This window comes from Aethina tumida, chromosome 5 (assembly GCF_024364675.1).
Source record: "Aethina tumida isolate Nest 87 chromosome 5, icAetTumi1.1, whole genome shotgun sequence".
Lineage (NCBI taxonomy): Eukaryota > Metazoa > Arthropoda > Insecta > Coleoptera > Nitidulidae > Aethina > Aethina tumida.
In genome coordinates, this window is record NC_065439.1 from 23,310,261 (window position 1) to 23,327,244 (window position 16,984).

Here is a 16,984-nt window from a genome sequence, read left to right on the forward strand (position 1 = left end):
AGCAAGAAATGTGTTTGAAAATTTAAAAAAAATCTAACAGGGGACACCCGGGTTTGAACCGGGGACCTCTCGATCTGCAGTCGAATGCTCTACCACTGAGCTATATCCCCTCTTATTGAAAGTATCACTTTAGTCGTATTTTTTGAACTATTAAACAGAATGCAGTATGTGGGTAGATTTGGCATGTGGGTTAATAAACCGATAATATTAATTGTCTACTGATATATTGTTTTAAATAAATACAGGGGATATAGCTCAGTGGTAGAGCATTCGACTGCAGATCGAGAGGTCCCCGGTTCAAACCCGGGTGTCCCCTAAATACTTTTTTATAATTACAATAAACTAAATTTTTGTCATTTTTAACATAGATAAAACTTAAAAATCATATGCGATTTATAGTCGTTGATATGGATAACTAACAACAATTTAAATAATCAGCTTATAAAAGGTAATCTCAAATTCGATAACAAACAATTATTCTACAAATAAACCACTTTAAGTATAAAAGTACATTTATAAAATTTGCAAATATTAATTATATTTTAATTTATCACTTTCAATTGTTTAAACACTCTCGTCAGAAACGGAAAGTGAATATTAATAAATAAACATCGATTACTGGTCCAACTCGACTCGACAAACATAAGAATTATCCGTGTAAAGCAGCACAAAATCTAACTGTAACATCTTCCATAAGGCATTTAACAACTGTTATGCAATCGGAAGAAAAGAAACATCTCAGTCACTTTCTGTTATTCGATGGGAACAAACACAATCTATAATTCTACGTCTTTTATTCGCAAGATATCAAACACATGTCGTCATTTAAAAATAATTTGTATTGGGGAGATGATTAATCAAATGTTTTTATTGCAGAGGTCAAAGAAAGTAACTGGCAGGGAGAAAAAAAACAATTTTAAGAAACCCAGGACATAAAAGAACGAAGGGACTAAACTTAAATAATAAACCTCCAATGTTCAAATTAGGATTAATATGTTTGTTGGCGGCAAATTTAATTAAAAAAATGTTTACTAACTTAATTTATGTTACTAAAATAATGATGTAATAAAATAAAACACGCAGAATAAATTAATTAGCAAACGTTGTGCATTTTTATGTCAGGTCATTGAATTGTTGAACCTAATAAATTAAATTAGTAGAGAAATTTTTAATTTGACTGCTTATTTGTTTAATTTTATCGAACAACAAAATTAGATGTTTCCTTCTAACATAAGTACTTTCCCATAATTACTTTGAGAAAATTTAAATTCATTTACACAAGTATATCTTAGGTTAATTAGACCAATTATTTGTTGGCAAATTATTTTTTTAACAAAATATTATGGGAAATATGTAATTAATATTTTACAGGATGTTTTGTAAGAGATAAATATTATCTGAGCTGGAACAAAATTGGTCCAACTGCTATAAAAAAGTCGTACCATTATTTTTGATTTTTGCTTTAATTACAGTGCGAATAAAAATTAATGGTCGAACTGACAAGAAAATCATGACAATAAGAATGTAATGACTACTAAATACGGTGGTAAAATCACCTAATGAACTCTCTAACAATCGACCCAATTTTTCTGCACATCTTTGGACAATGGCAAAAACATTTCCTAGTATTTGTCGATTTCACAGTTTTAATTCGTCTGCAATGTTACTTCGACCAGATGGAATGGATTTCTTGTCGGACAGTGGCAGTTATTTATTTTGCAAACACAATCATTGTTTGCGATATAATGGATAGAAAGTGTTGATTGTAGGAGAGAGGTGAGAAACCTATTTGCATTTTGTTGCAGGTATAAAGCGATAGGAAATTGAACATGTGTAAGATGTGTATTTTGAAATGTTGCAAAACTTCAAAATAGAAGTAGAAACGTCCGTAAGGAAAGTTTTCTAATTATTATTATTTGTATAAAAGTAGAATGAAAGAAATAATGTAAAAAACAAAAGAATAACTAGGGGACACCCGGGTTTGAACCGGGGACCTCTCGATCTGCAGTCGAATGCTCTACCACTGAGCTATATCCCCTGTTGATAATTCTGTATCTTCTGAGTAATTTATATAACACATCTTTATATCCAGATATAAATAATTGATAACTCAATTAGAAATATTATCATTTGTTGATTTTTAAACAAATACATAGTACCAACTTACTAAACTTTGTTCAAAATTTAAAGATTTAATGTTTAAAATGATAAAATCTGTCAACTGAAATTAAAGGCGTGGGACTTGCTGAAATCCTAATTTAAATGAACTCATCAAATCAATTCAAGAAGCTTGAAGGAATAAAAACTTGGTATATTAAATAACACAAATTTAATTAATAAAAATCCCTTTCAAAATTAAAGTTGTTATATTTATGTTCTGCTCAAATATGTGTGACATTTGATAGAATAAGAATGTACTAGTTTTCATAGTATTGTATAAAACAAAATATGTAGTATATAAATTTAATTTATGTATTTTTCCTTTTTAACTTACTAATTAAAAAATTCTAATACATCAGATGTCAAAAAATTATCAAAAATAACTTATTGTTTACCTTGAACTGCTTGTTCCAATGCCTTTTTCCTATTCGACAACATCCTCTGCATTTCCGGCTGATAATCGACGAGCGTCTTCGCCAGCCTCGCTACTTTCGTCTTGAGCGTCGGATCATCGTGAGAGGCGAACAATCTGACCAACTGCCACACTACCTGTTCAGCGTTCAAGTTTGGCCTCTGACCGGACGCTATTAACCTAGAAATATTTAATAAAAAATTATTTTCCATTTTTATTAACATTATACACACATTCTTCATTTCCTTATTGAATATAACAAAGTAACAATATTTTTATTTGTATCTTTTAATTATCACGTGTCAATATATCAACAATTCAAAACGTATAAGTGATGAATTGTAAAAATATAGTTTTTATAGTTATTTATTTATTAATTTTTTACTAAAGATTTATGTTAATGAATTTAAACTAAACACCAAAAAAATTCAAGTGATTTTAGTCATCCGATTTGACCCACTTAAAGCCATTTAGAAAAACAATACCGACATCAATTAAATGAAAGAACGGTCAAATCTTGTAGCAAAGACTTTCTTCTCTTGTAAAGTACCACACGCATTTGATTCACTCGAAGTATTATAATGTAGGACATATGATTAATGTCAAAATAAATTTATTGATTAACTCCACTAATGGATTGTCTTTCACTTAATTTTTTTATCACGCCGATTTCGGTTTCATTCACTGTCAAGTGGAATATTGATGGAAGCAATTTATATTTCTACTTTTAGTTGTTAATAATCTGCCTTTCTTCTGTTGGAGATCAATCTATTAATGAGTTTTTGGGTTCCGATTAACCCAGAATTGTATGTTCTTTCCACTGTTAACTGTCTAGATTTCGAAGAATTATAATCTCGATTTCAGTTTCTAGTCATTATAGCACACCCCTTCATGAACATAACTCTAGAAAATATTTAATCACAGTAGAAAGTACAAAGATAAACGCTCCAAAGCTCATAAATCATTCAAATTTCTAACAGCACCAATTGCTACTGCCACAACTGATCATAAATCCAAACGTTGTGATCTAGATTCGGTTGGCCAGATTAACAGCGCGTGCTTACCATAGACCATCATTTAATATTCATTCAAACTGCACGTGCTTTCAGTCAATTATAGTAAAAAAATCAACATACACTTTACAACCAAGCAAACCGCACACGAACTTGACAATGTAAGTCCCGTAATTAATTGGCCGCGGTTTCGGAATGACATAATTCGATAGTCGTTACCATAATAAACACACCAAATACATTTACGAGTGAAGAAATCGAAAGCTCTGGGTGTGAATTGCGTTTCGGATTCGATTTTCACTGGGAACAAGTTTTACTTCTGCTTCGTGAGGCGTTAAGCAGTTTCGGTGTCACCGGTTCTCATGAAACCCAAGTTGCAAGTTTAGAAACGACCCGATGGTCATTGTAAACGCAGAGAACGAAAAACAAACGATCAATTTGCTCCAACGGATTGTGATTTGATTCAATGGTTTTTGGGGTTACATTTTTCTTTCATTGTGACTTTTTTAATGTTTGCTCAAATGATGACGTTATGGGATTAATATTTTCTAGTAGAACAACAATTGTGTAATAAAAACTAGTCACAATTAAATAGGTATCACTTCAAAAAGTTTTTGTAACTTTTTATTGGAATGTCTTCTTTGTGCAATAGGTCTCCCAAGAGGACCGTTGTTCATGACACAGCATACTGAATACGACCAATAAACAATGTTATTCTCGAATTAAACGAGTCTATTCTGAAGCATTTTATGATAAATTTCAATTATTTTAGTTTTTCTATAAATATTAAAAAAAAAATAATAAAATTACATTACATTAAAATATACTGAAGTGTGTAACTAATGTGTAAACTGTTCACATTTTAAATATTGATACCCATTTCATTGTGACTAGTTTATATTGTGTGTTCCAGTTGTGCACTATGTAATTACATCAAGTTTTTTGGAAGCACACATATTCTTGGAGCAAATTGCAAACAATTATCCTACCTTCTTTCTACGTGTAATTGATAGCTTTTATAATTCTATATAATTAAATATATTTAACGTGCGATTAGACGTCTGAGTCCTGAAGCATGAAAGTGATAATTTAAGCTGGAATCTTCCTTCTTAAATTGAGAGTGTTACATTTCATCATCAAGAATATCCGTCCTGATTTTAAAGCGTTTATCTCACGCAATTACAATATTAATGAAATAATCAAGCTCACATTAGAGAGTATCTAATAATATTTTTTTTTTCGCCAACAAAATATATGAAATCTTATTTTCAATTACAGTTAAATTATGAAGGAGGCTTTAAACAGGTGTGACTTGAAAGCAGTGTTTTTACTTAAAAAATATTTATTTACAACCATATGACTGATGAATTACTCTTTGTGTGTCATTTCTTAGTGTTTTTTTTACTTTGGTTTCTACATTTTAAGCTTATTAACGTTAATAATTTTTCGCAATAATAAACACGTTATGTCTAAAATTGAGCAAACATCATCTAACAATTAACCTGCAGTTTTGAATAATTAACAGAAGATAAGTTTCATTCAGCTCCAAGATACGCCCCAAACTCCCATGGTTAATTGTTCGAAAAGAATGTAATTAAACCAGAAATTTTGATGGCACCAACATATAAAAAATGACATTAATTAGTCAACGATTGTGTATCAAGTTTATTGTGATTCTGTGACCTAACGGTGTTCGTACAGGTGTTGGGCTAATCGAGCTAATGACCTTTCTTACTGTCATCCAACCCAAGAGCTGTGTCTCAACAGACAGTTACGAAGATTCATGGGTTGGATAATCTTATTTGATTTAGAAGCAGTTATCGAATCACACGTCTAACGGGAGGACATACACATACTTTTTAAAAACTGTAAAAGCGTCTTCGAGTTACTGCAATTTTCTATCCAATTTTGATTTACTGCAGCATTTGCTTCGATTGATGGAGGTGCAATTTACTGTTTTTTTAGGTTTGCGTCGATTCAGGAAATGAAACTCTTACTTTTCCTCCGACCAAAAACCGAAGATCCGCATTAGAATTGAAGACGACCGCGGAACATTTAATGGCTACATTGATTTATGTTTTTTAATGGTAAAACCGTTACACGAACGAAAACAATTTACTTTCCATTGCTACTACCAGTCGTAATGGATACGGATCGTATGGGACATCTGACCTCAAAATAGATGGTACCTTGGTAGGCTGTAATTTCGATACGTGATTTTGTGTTGCTGACCCAATTGCGGCATGTGAACAATATGAAATTGTGGATTTTCAATCTTGGGATCAGCACTTGACGTGTATTATGGTTCTCAGCTCATAATTTTGTCAGGTGCAATCGTAATTACTAAATTTGCATTGTTTTCCTCTGTTACTTCTACATTATTCATATTTACTTAATCTGCTGGGACTGACAAAGGAGTTATGAACAAATTTTCTGTACAAACAGTTTCTGAGCCACATCATTCAACAATGATTTGAACGCATTGTGTTCTCCAGCACCGAAGTAATTTAGATTAGTATCTTCATTGTATTTATGATCGGCACATGAATGCAATTTACTTTACACATTGAAAGGCGCGAATTTACATGTTATAATTACAAGTCTTATGCATTTTACAGTTACTTTCAACAACCATAATCTCATAAAATTATTATTATGTGAAATGAAAATATTCTTAAAAATTTCTTATATTTCTAATTGACTATTTTAACTTTTATGAAACAGACCAAAACTAGCATGGTTTCTTACAGTTCAGTTCAGTTCAGTTCAGTTCAGTTATTAACGTTTACATAGTCCACAGATTATCATTTTAAGTGTAGACTTTTTGTTCAAAAATTAAGTTTAATATGACATCTTTAATTCCATAATTTAAACTTTTCTAATTGAAGAAAATAATAATAATTACAACACAATTTTTTAATTATTTTTATGATAAATTTCATATTGTATCTGTATTGCATATTTTAATTTTTAATATATTTTTTTAAAAGATTATAACTAACAATAAATATATTAAAATTTACAGTTCATCTTATATGTAATGTTTTTTAACACTTTGGCTGTCAGTAGCATCGACGTACAGTTACCAATATTTACATAGCTCACAAACTGACATTTGAATAAGTGATCACAGCACCCATATTGTACAGCTAATTCCCGGTTTAATTACATCAATTATGTACCAATTTATTATCAATCGCCATCGATTAAATGCTACTCTGTCTTCGGAAGATTGACGATTTCACCGTTGATTTGTGGACACGGAAAGCTCGGTAACTGCATCTAATTGTTCAAGGCGTACAATTAAAAACAATTCTCTCCCGTCCTATCTAGGTTAATAACTTAAGGTCAAAGGCGAAACGTGAACGAGGATCAGGTATTTACTTAGGTTTTATTGCACCCATTGATTTTGTGGGTCCAGATTCTGTAAATGTATTTTGCGAAGAAATCATGCATCAAGATAAGTTCTTAAGGAAATATCTCAAACAATAATAATTATATTTGTTAAACTATCTAGATCCTTCCAAATAATGTACGAAAGATCTTCTCTCCAACACGTAGCAATGAATAAATATTTTTTCTTGATCCCGTTGGTTGTCCAAAATAAAAATTTTTTCAAAGAAAACGAAAGTTTAAAATATTATTGCACAACAGTTTCAGGTATCGCAACTGTTTCTGGTCACATTTTAAGATTACCATCACACAGTAAAAATTTGATAACATCCATAAAAACGTCTGCAAGACATATTCCAAACTACACGAACATATGAACAAAAAAACGGTACATTTCAGTCATGTTATTTTATTTATGGTATCCCATAAAAATCTTATGGTAATTTTGGTGCAGTCACAATGCCCATTTTTTATTTCCAGAGAAACCGTTGTTTGTGTGTATGTCCAATTAGTGGATGCCACCTAATTGTGTCTTCTAATCCCAGGTTTATTGTACTTTAATGCTAGTTCCTGGGCCATTATTTCGCTTAATGGAGCATTCATTTTTAGCCGCATCACCAAACGACAAACACCCAACTAGTTTTAGCCAGCACAAAAGGAATTAAAATGTTAATTACTCACTACAAATTCCTTGTAATATTTCCCCTGTTGTATACCACAAAAAGTGAAATTGAATTCCGTCCCAATACATAAATAACTCAAAGCTCAGTTTCGCCGATTTTATTGTTGTCAACAAAAACTGTTAATTTTAAGCATCTGTTCAAATGAAAGTTTGATCTAGCAGATAAATGCGGTGCCAATGGAATTAAATGAACTTTATTGTACTAACACGAAGAATCATCAAAAGGGAAATCTCACGTAATCTTGAAACAATGTTTCTGTTGTCAAGTACCGGAAGGAGATGAAATGATGAAATGTACTTTCAGATCGTATCGTGTGTTAAATCCGTAATTAAAGGAAACAAAACTATATAAATTAAACTATTGGTCTTGGGAAAGAATTTTTAAGTTTATTTTAATTATCTTTTATATCATTATTTTTTATTCTGGTTATTTTAGTGCGTTAATTGGGATCTTGGTTGATGATGGTGATAATGAATTATTGCCAAATTTAAAATTTGCCTTGGGACTAATATTTTTAAAATGAGATCAATTTTTTGTTAATATTTTTATCATCGAGATCAAAATTTCCTGTATTCATATTGAAGTTTCCCGCCGAATACATAATTAGAATTTTTGTTGTACCTTTCTTATTAATATAATAATTATAACAACACTTTATTCCAGCAAGACAGGCATAACAAAAAGATATAATAATCACAATTATAAAATACAAAATATTAAATTTATTTTGATTATAGTCATTTGTTTCGATTGTATTAAATTAGAAATCGTAGGAATTATCGGCAATTGAAATCATGTGTGAAGTATTGGTGAGATAGAATAGTGAGAAATTATTATTATAAGTCATTGATTACTAACAACTGTAAAATTTCTTTAATTTTACAATATTCTTGAGAAACTGCACCATTTACGAGGAAAACAATACATTAATTTATAAATTGACAATAAATATAAATATCTTTAATTATTTATATTTCAAATTGTAGAATATAATTTTTTACATTACAATTTTATTAAAATATAATTAAATACCTGTCATTTAATAAGAAAATAATTTATTATTAATCCTTTTATAAAAAATAATTCGATTTTTTACAGAAATTAGAAATACTACATTATCTATTTTATTATTTAAAAATTAATATATAATACAAGTTTAATTCCATACATCAAAGTTTCTTAAAAAGATTACATAAAATAAAACTGTAAAAAATCGTATACTTTTACCTTTTTTTATCTTTCTTTTATGAAAATCTAGATACATTTTTATATTAATTGAAAAAAATATACACTGTATTTTATTTTATTTATTTATAAATATATAATACTTTTTTGAACATTTTTTGTCCCAAAATTTTATATAAACTTAATTTGAACTCTTTAATTCCATATTTTAGTTTTCTAGAAAGTTATATAAAACTTATTTCTAATAATAGAACTTTTTAATTATTTTACTTTTTTTGATAAATTTCACGTTGAAAGACACGAAATTGTAAAACATAATTTGTTTTTGTTTATATCTTTATTTTTTATATAAAACATTTATATAAATACATTATTTTTTATAAAAATTGAAAATAATCTAGAGTGTATTTTTTAATTTTATATATTTTTTAATAAAAAATTGAAATGTCTGTCTCATTATTTAAAAATTAATATAAATATTTAATAATATTATGTGTATAATAGTAATAAAATTTATAGTACTTTTTTGTTCAAAAAATATAATAAATTTAATTGAACCTTTTAATTATATAGTTTTCTAGAACTTTAAATATTGTTTATTAATTAGTTACACTGATTATGATAAATTTCATGTTTAACGACATAAAAAAGTAACATAAAAATTAAAAAAATATGTTGTACTTTAATTTTATTTATTAAATTATTATGTGATAAACATTTTTATTATTTAAAAATTAATTAATGTTAATATACATACAAACATATTATAAGTAAATGCAATGTTTTGCACAAAAATTCTAATAAATTTAATTTGAATTATATGGTTATAATTTATGTTTTCTGGAAAGTTGTATAAAATTTATTAATCATGAATATTAATTTTTTAATATTTGCCTAATTTTTATAGATAGAACTTTTTAATTGAAAAAAGTATTTTTATTTTTTTAATATAATACAAATATGTATATTAATTAATCTTTTTTATAAATCTTTTTTATAAATAACTTATATTTTTAATTTTAGAATATATCCAATTAAACATAGATTTAGTTAAAAGACAATTCACACATATTTTTTGTAATGATAAACTGAAGTCTTTTTTTCTGTCACCATCAGACCAATAAAATGGGACTCACTTATTGAACAGCGTATCCAATAGTTGCGCAGAATGAGGCAGACCCTCCACAAGTAAATCCAGCGGTATGTCACCTGCAACGGCGGCTATCGTCGCCGCCCCCAGTCTCTGGAGGACGGCAGCCGCCTCCCTGAACTGCCGTCCCTCGGACAACACGAGCACGCGTCTAAGCACCAGGCGCGGGCTCGTCGGCGACGCCCGCTCCCTACGTATACGATCACCGCACTCTCTCATCGCCAACATCTGAATGATCGGCGGCCGTTGGAGCTCGGCAGAGAGGCTGCCGACTTTCGGCCAGTACCAGGGAGGTTCTCTCCTCCGGCTCTTCGGCACGCCGAAGACGGTCCGGCACACTGACACACTTTCCGGCCCAAGACGTGTTGTCACCGGGGGTTGATGGTTCGCAATTTGCGTACATGGGCAGCAACAAATTACGTCTTGCAATGTAATGTTATTACATGCACCCATCAATTTCTAATTGTTATCATGGGATGATATTAACATATTCAAAAGGCAACATTAAGTAAGTTTTATATCAATAATATTATTTCATGTAAATCTGGATATCGTTATCTGGTAACGAAATGAAAATTATAGTAGTTGGAAATTACAAATAGCAAATAATGTAATTAATGTAAATTCTGATGAAATTTTAGTTTCCTGCTTATGAAATTGTTCAATGTAGTTTACTAAAATAAACTTGAGACTAATTTATTTTTATCTAACTAAATCAAATTATATAAGTCCAAAAACAAATTAAATACTAATGGTAATTAACCTTAAATTCATTATAAATATTAACTCATTGTATAAATACAAAAGTTTATTTAAACTTTTCTGTATTTAATACATTTATTTATTTATCCATTATGGATTAAACAATACAACAATTTACTTTCAAATTTTAGTATACATATATAATGTAATAAATGTATAAGGTAATTTTTTTATTTTTATATTTTAAACTTACCAAAACTACTTATTTAATTACGTAATATTAATCAACTAAAAGAAAGTTAATTATAAAATATACTTTATTTGGTCTGCATATTGATATATGGAACATACACGAAACACGCAATAGAACTAAAATTACTTATTAAAATTAAATAAAAAACCTGTTTATTGACTTACAAACACAATTCTACATTAATTAATTATTGCAATTCACATAAAACGCATAATAATTAGAATTTAAAATTTTAAAGTAAATTTTAGTTGGGCTTACTTTATATAATATATTTTATTAATTAACAAAAATATATTTAAAACTAATTTTCAAAAAACCCTTTCAATGTCTTACATGGTATACATTTAATTTACTATAATTCGATAAGTTATTCAATAACTGAATTTTTTTTTCTATTTTTATTAAATTAAATATTAAAATGATAAATTCATAAAATAAAAAACTAGTGTAAAAAAATAAAATCCATTAACACAGATAAGAAAAATTAAATTTGAGTTTATTTTAAATTATTAATTAAAAAAAATAACCAACAAAAATTGAAACAGATAAAGTTTAATTTTTTATGTAAAAACGATAAAAATAAAAATTAATTAAAATAAAAATATAAAATTAACAAGTTTGATTTAAAAAATTAAAATTACAAGACACAAAAATGATTTGTATAATATATTTTTGGGCAATGTAGATATTTTGGTTCATCGTGTTCCAAGCATTGAAATCCCTGTAAAAAAATCTTAGTTTTAATAATGTTGTCACTATTAATAATTATTTATATATTTTTTCTCATTCCAATGTGTAGACATTTATAACTTAACATTACGCATTTAACTTGTAAGATGAAAAGAATTCTTCTTGTTCTTTCACTGTGAAAAAAAGGAAGAGGATGCAAATTATCTGATTAAAATATATCGTGTTAAATTTTACGTGTAATAATCGGTTTTTTATTATTCATTTCCCAGGCTGATTACTGTTTCCTTTTGCAAAAATCCACCACTCCGTCCATAAAATTTCATGCGTGGTGAACCGACAACGAATATCGTCGCTTTTATTTTTATTGCATTGCTTACACAGTGTTACATTGTTGTTTTATTGATGTGTTACATATCAAATTCGTATGTGGAATCACTTTCTATTTACATATTATTTCTATGGTTCAATTGTTTTTGCTTTCGAGCGACAAATGTTCTTGCCGAATTATGCAACGGTAATGGATACAATGTGTATTAACAATAACTTATAATACATCAATAAAACAATTTAAGTTTTATCTGCATCTTCCTTGTACCACACAATATGTGGAGGCAAGTGGGTCAACCATTATTACTGAGAATGGCATCAATAGATTCAGTAGAGGATTTGTTCAGTATTATTTAACTTTTGTTAAATGTAACTTTTCATCTTGTTTTCCAAGAGGAAGCAGACATTTTTGTGGGGATTAACCAGTGGAGGCTATAGTGAAAGTAATTTTTTTAAAGATAAATGTGTTAATATTGTGACAGTTCTCCTTCTAGAAATTAGTGGCATGCACTCTTGTTTTCATAATAACGTCATTGATTGAAACTTTTTTTTGGAATTAGTAGAAATTGTACAATTTTTTGGAGCGTAAACTAAATTCATTCAAACATACATATTAAATAGACACACGTTACACTTGCTAAAAATTATTCATCCAACGTCCCATTAATTAGTCATTATTCTTCTCCATTTCTAAGCGACATTCACTCCGATCGTATGGAAAAAAATGACGTCGTACAGAGATTTCTTATCATTTGAATCTAGATATGGACGGATTCGTGTCATACAAACAAGAGAGGAATCATCGGCGGATTAGGAAAAAAAATGATCGTGTCTCGCCGGTGAAATGTGAACTCTCGGGGCGGAATAACAAACGCCAAACAGAGAGAGAAACACAGAAAGGTGCGCCGGTACACTTTAAAACGCAGTTTTCACATTAGAAATTTATGTTTAACATGTTCAATGGGAATTTTCATTTTGTATGGGTTTAACCAACTTCGCAGTGCTTGAGAAAATCGCTGGTTTGGTTTTTGGTTTCTAATAGATGCTAGGAAGGAGAAAAAGCCAATTTTCTTTATTGTTAAATAAAAACAAAAAATATTAAAAAAAATTGAAACTCAAAAGAAAATATATGATAAATTTTCCTCTAAAATAATAAAAAGAATAATTGTATTTCAAGAAAAAAGTAGAAAAGGAAAATAAAGATAAGTTATGCACAGAAATTTGATTGAAGAAAAGGAAGATGTAGACAATATTTAATACTTCATTTAATGTCACAGAAATTCTATACTAATAGTACCACGTGTCTTCTTTATAAATATACTTCTTAATGTTAAATAAAAACTCAAAAAAAGACAACATAAATTCATTGAAAATTGGCAGAAATTTTGTACTAAAATAGCAAAAAATAAAAAAAGAAGAAAGAAAAGGAACATGAAGGACAATATTAATTACTTCAGTAACACACAGAAATTATGTGCTAGTGGTACTATATTTCTTCTTTATAACGATATTCCTTATTGTAAAATAAAAAATAAAAGCTTTAAAAATGTCAAGATGGATCTCAAAAGAAAAGACAAAATAAATTTATTGAAGATCAACAGAAATTTTACACTAGAATAATAACAATTGAATTTCAGAAAATAACACTTCTGTAATTAACACAGATGCACTAGACTAATAGTGCCAACTTACTTATCTATTCTATAATTATTTTCTATTTAAAATATTTAAATGTTTAGTAAAAATAAAAAAAATGCTTTAAAAATGTCATGTTGAAACATAACAGAAAAGACAAGATGTGATTTCTATCAGGTACTAGCAATATTTAATATTTCCATAAAAACTACTGTTAATTAAATTAGATGATGTAAAAAACTTTTAACAAAAGTAGAAACTCCTGTTCCTTGTTGTATTCAATATCCAACTGAAACTAATCCATATTTAATACATGAAAGTAATTTTAATTATAATCTAAATCGTTGCGGAAGGCACCATTTAAACAGTGTATTTGAAATTAAGAGGTTTTGTTAATATAGATAAGTGAAGATAATGATCTACTAAAATTGCTAGAAAGTGAAAAAATATGAAATACGGTAGTTTTATAAATCATTTTACTAATCGTATTAGCCAAGCAAAACTATTAACGACTAATTTTTGATTTTGTTCAACTGTTCAATAGCACACACGTAACATGTAAATAGGTATTGAATTAATGAGCATATAAATTTAACAAGGTTCCTAAAATTCATGTTAAAGAAGAGAGTGTTTAAAGTGTGGCTAATCAAGAAAATTATTAATTAGCGTAGATCATTAATTCGTAATGGAATTTTATTCAAATTTATAACTTAACAACTTAAGCACCCATTATGAACGTCTTTATTACTCATTACTATTAATATCACATTTCCTTCTCACAAAATACAAATTATTCATAATTTCCTCTAGATTATGATTAGAAATTCCGGGTTCCGCCAAAAACAAACTGCATAATTCGCCTCGTCGCATTCTGGAGCGTGCCGCAGAAATTCTGGTAAAAAAAGGCTTGTCTCATCGCAATCTCGGTCACAGGTGAATTTCTTCGCGGCGCTGCGCTACTTCCGTTTCCAACGTTCTTGACAAGAAGTGGTCCACCAGACGCCCGAAGGTTCTTCTCTCTTCTCTTCGTACGGTCTAAGATGAGATATTTCATAGACGTCCCTGAACGTTGTTGCCGTACTAATGGTTTCCCCCATTCCAGCGGTAACTGATGGTGACAGAAGAAGAATAAAAAATAAATTTGATCCTTGAAAAAACTAGTGTTATGTATTGATGAATGAATTTATTAATGATATTTGTCGTTGTGAGGACAAGAACAAAATGAAGTTAGTAATCAATATACATTTTCACATCGATCGATGACAAAAATAATATCAATAACAACTATATTACAGAAGAAAAGTTATTAGCTCAGAAATGCTGTACTAATACCATTTTTTTCTTACTAAAGATATATCTTATTGTTAAATAAAAACAAAGAAATTCATTAAAAAATGATAAACGAAACTCAAAACAAAATACAAAATAAATTTATTAAAGATGAGCAGATATTTTTAACTAAATTATGTCAATAACAATTGAATTTCAGAAGAAAAGAAAAAAGGAAGATGAAGACATTATTTATTACTTCATTTACTGGCATTAATATTACCAGACTTGTTCTTTACAAATATATTCATTACTGTTAAATATGAACATAGAAATTAATTAAAAATGGCAAGTTGAAATACAGAAGAAAAGGAAGATGAAGACAATATTTATTACATTTACTGGCACAGAAATATTGTACCAAAAGTACATTCTTTCTTCTTTACAAAGCTATTCCTTACGGTTAAATATAAATAAAGCAATTCATTAAAATGTCAAGTTAAAACTCGAAAATCTTACTTCTAACAAACAGACACAGCAATTGAGTTTCAGAAGAAACTTGACAACATCTTACGAGATCGAACGGCTGAATCTCTGATTTAATGTGGCATTTGAATTAATATGTGCACCTTAAAGGAAAGTTACTCCAGAAATTTATATGTATATATCCGTAATAAACAGAGAGATTGCGCATTTATACACCGTTTATTGTTCACTTTATCAGTCTGATTTCCTCCATTTTATCGATTGTTACAGATAATGTCGATTTTGGACTACCCATTAATTAACGCTAATTAAAAACCGGATCCAGTAAAAATGCAGCGATACTCATCAATATGATTTATGACCGGCTTGTATAATAAGTAGATTTTTGTGACAAGGTTAACATACATTATACCGAAAAGCTGCAGCATCATAAACCGGCGAACCAAAATTAAAAGTCCATAAAATCACTTGATGAATTATACAAACAACTTTCTTTTCCCAGAAGATTCGCCATATGCACGTGCATAATATTTGGACAACTGGTTCTTCGGACGTACCGTTCAAACAAATAATCCCTCAACGATGGTAACATCGTGAATCGGAAGGAAAAAAATGAGAGTGGACGGCAAACACGAGTACTTTTACTTAAACAAATCGAGACCATTGTGTGATTTGAACTTTTTTGTACACCTACTTAGTGCACTTTCTGCATCGTTCCACGGTCGATGAATCTGTGGCATTTCTATTAAACGTGCACATCAATTTTCTCGTGCATCGTGATTTTAATAGATCATTTAATTTTCGTAATTACGGTAATCTTTCGAACCATCTTTAATTGACGTATTAAACGTTACGTTGGCCTAATACCCGAAATGTTCATCGGAATATGTAAAAACGATCACAATTAACGATTATTTACTGTAAGGTACGAATGGACCAATTTTTAACAGCATTAAATAGAGCAGTTTACATATAGAAAGCCAATCAATGCAATTAATTGCGACGATCTTGATGGTAAGTTAAAACCTGTTTACACATTTTCGGACGCAGTAAAAGTATGTTTCGTTGTTGGTTTTTGTTTCGTTTTCTATTGGCTCACTTACACGAGCAACATCCGATTATCTACCGCAATCTGATGGGAGTTTTCGTGTTTTTGGTAACTCGATTGGATTGTCATAATTTGCAATATGATATTTTATCATAATTTTATATGATACTTTTATAATGATTTAAATTTATTATCACATTTGCATCTTCTTAATATGAAACACTTTAAATTACAATTTATTATTAGTTTTAATAACACTTAAAATAAATAATTTTAAAATTAACAAACATCTATATACACTTTTGCTCTAAAATTTAAACTTTATTTCTTAGATTATTTTTATTTTTTTAAACAATTAATAAAGAACTTGCTGAAATATTTTAGTACCTTAAACAACATAAAAATTACTTTTCCTTTGTATCATCATGTGAAAATTAATTCAAACATTTTAATTAATATCCTTTACCGACGAGGCTAGAGTTGAAAAATATGCATTTCTCCCACACCTTTAGAATACTTTAACAATATATAATATTAAAATATTTATTTTATTATTAAATTATTAAGTTTATATATGA

At 28.8% G+C, this 16,984-nt stretch overlaps 1 protein-coding gene and 3 non-coding genes across 4 annotated transcripts in view; 1 reads left to right on the forward strand and 3 right to left on the reverse strand.

The window, feature by feature from the left end:
* Positions 1–10,215, reverse strand: part of LOC109594456 (uncharacterized) — a 34,558-nt gene extending 24,343 nt beyond the window's left edge. The window contains exons 1-2 of the mRNA XM_020009676.2: positions 9,983–10,215; positions 2,556–2,752 (exon numbers count right to left, since the gene is read on the reverse strand). Of these exons, the coding sequence (XP_019865235.2) occupies positions 2,556–2,752; positions 9,983–10,215 (430 nt within the window). The remainder of the gene's footprint in view (positions 1–2,555; positions 2,753–9,982) is intronic.
* Positions 39–110, reverse strand: Trnac-gca (transfer RNA cysteine (anticodon GCA)). Its single transcript has one exon. It is a non-coding gene; the product is annotated as a tRNA-Cys (tRNA).
* Trnac-gca (transfer RNA cysteine (anticodon GCA)) lies at positions 245–316 on the forward strand. The gene has a single exon. It is a non-coding gene; the product is annotated as a tRNA-Cys (tRNA).
* Positions 1,967–2,038, reverse strand: Trnac-gca (transfer RNA cysteine (anticodon GCA)). The gene has a single exon. It is a non-coding gene; the product is annotated as a tRNA-Cys (tRNA).
* Positions 10,216–16,984: the final 6,769 nt, after the last annotated feature.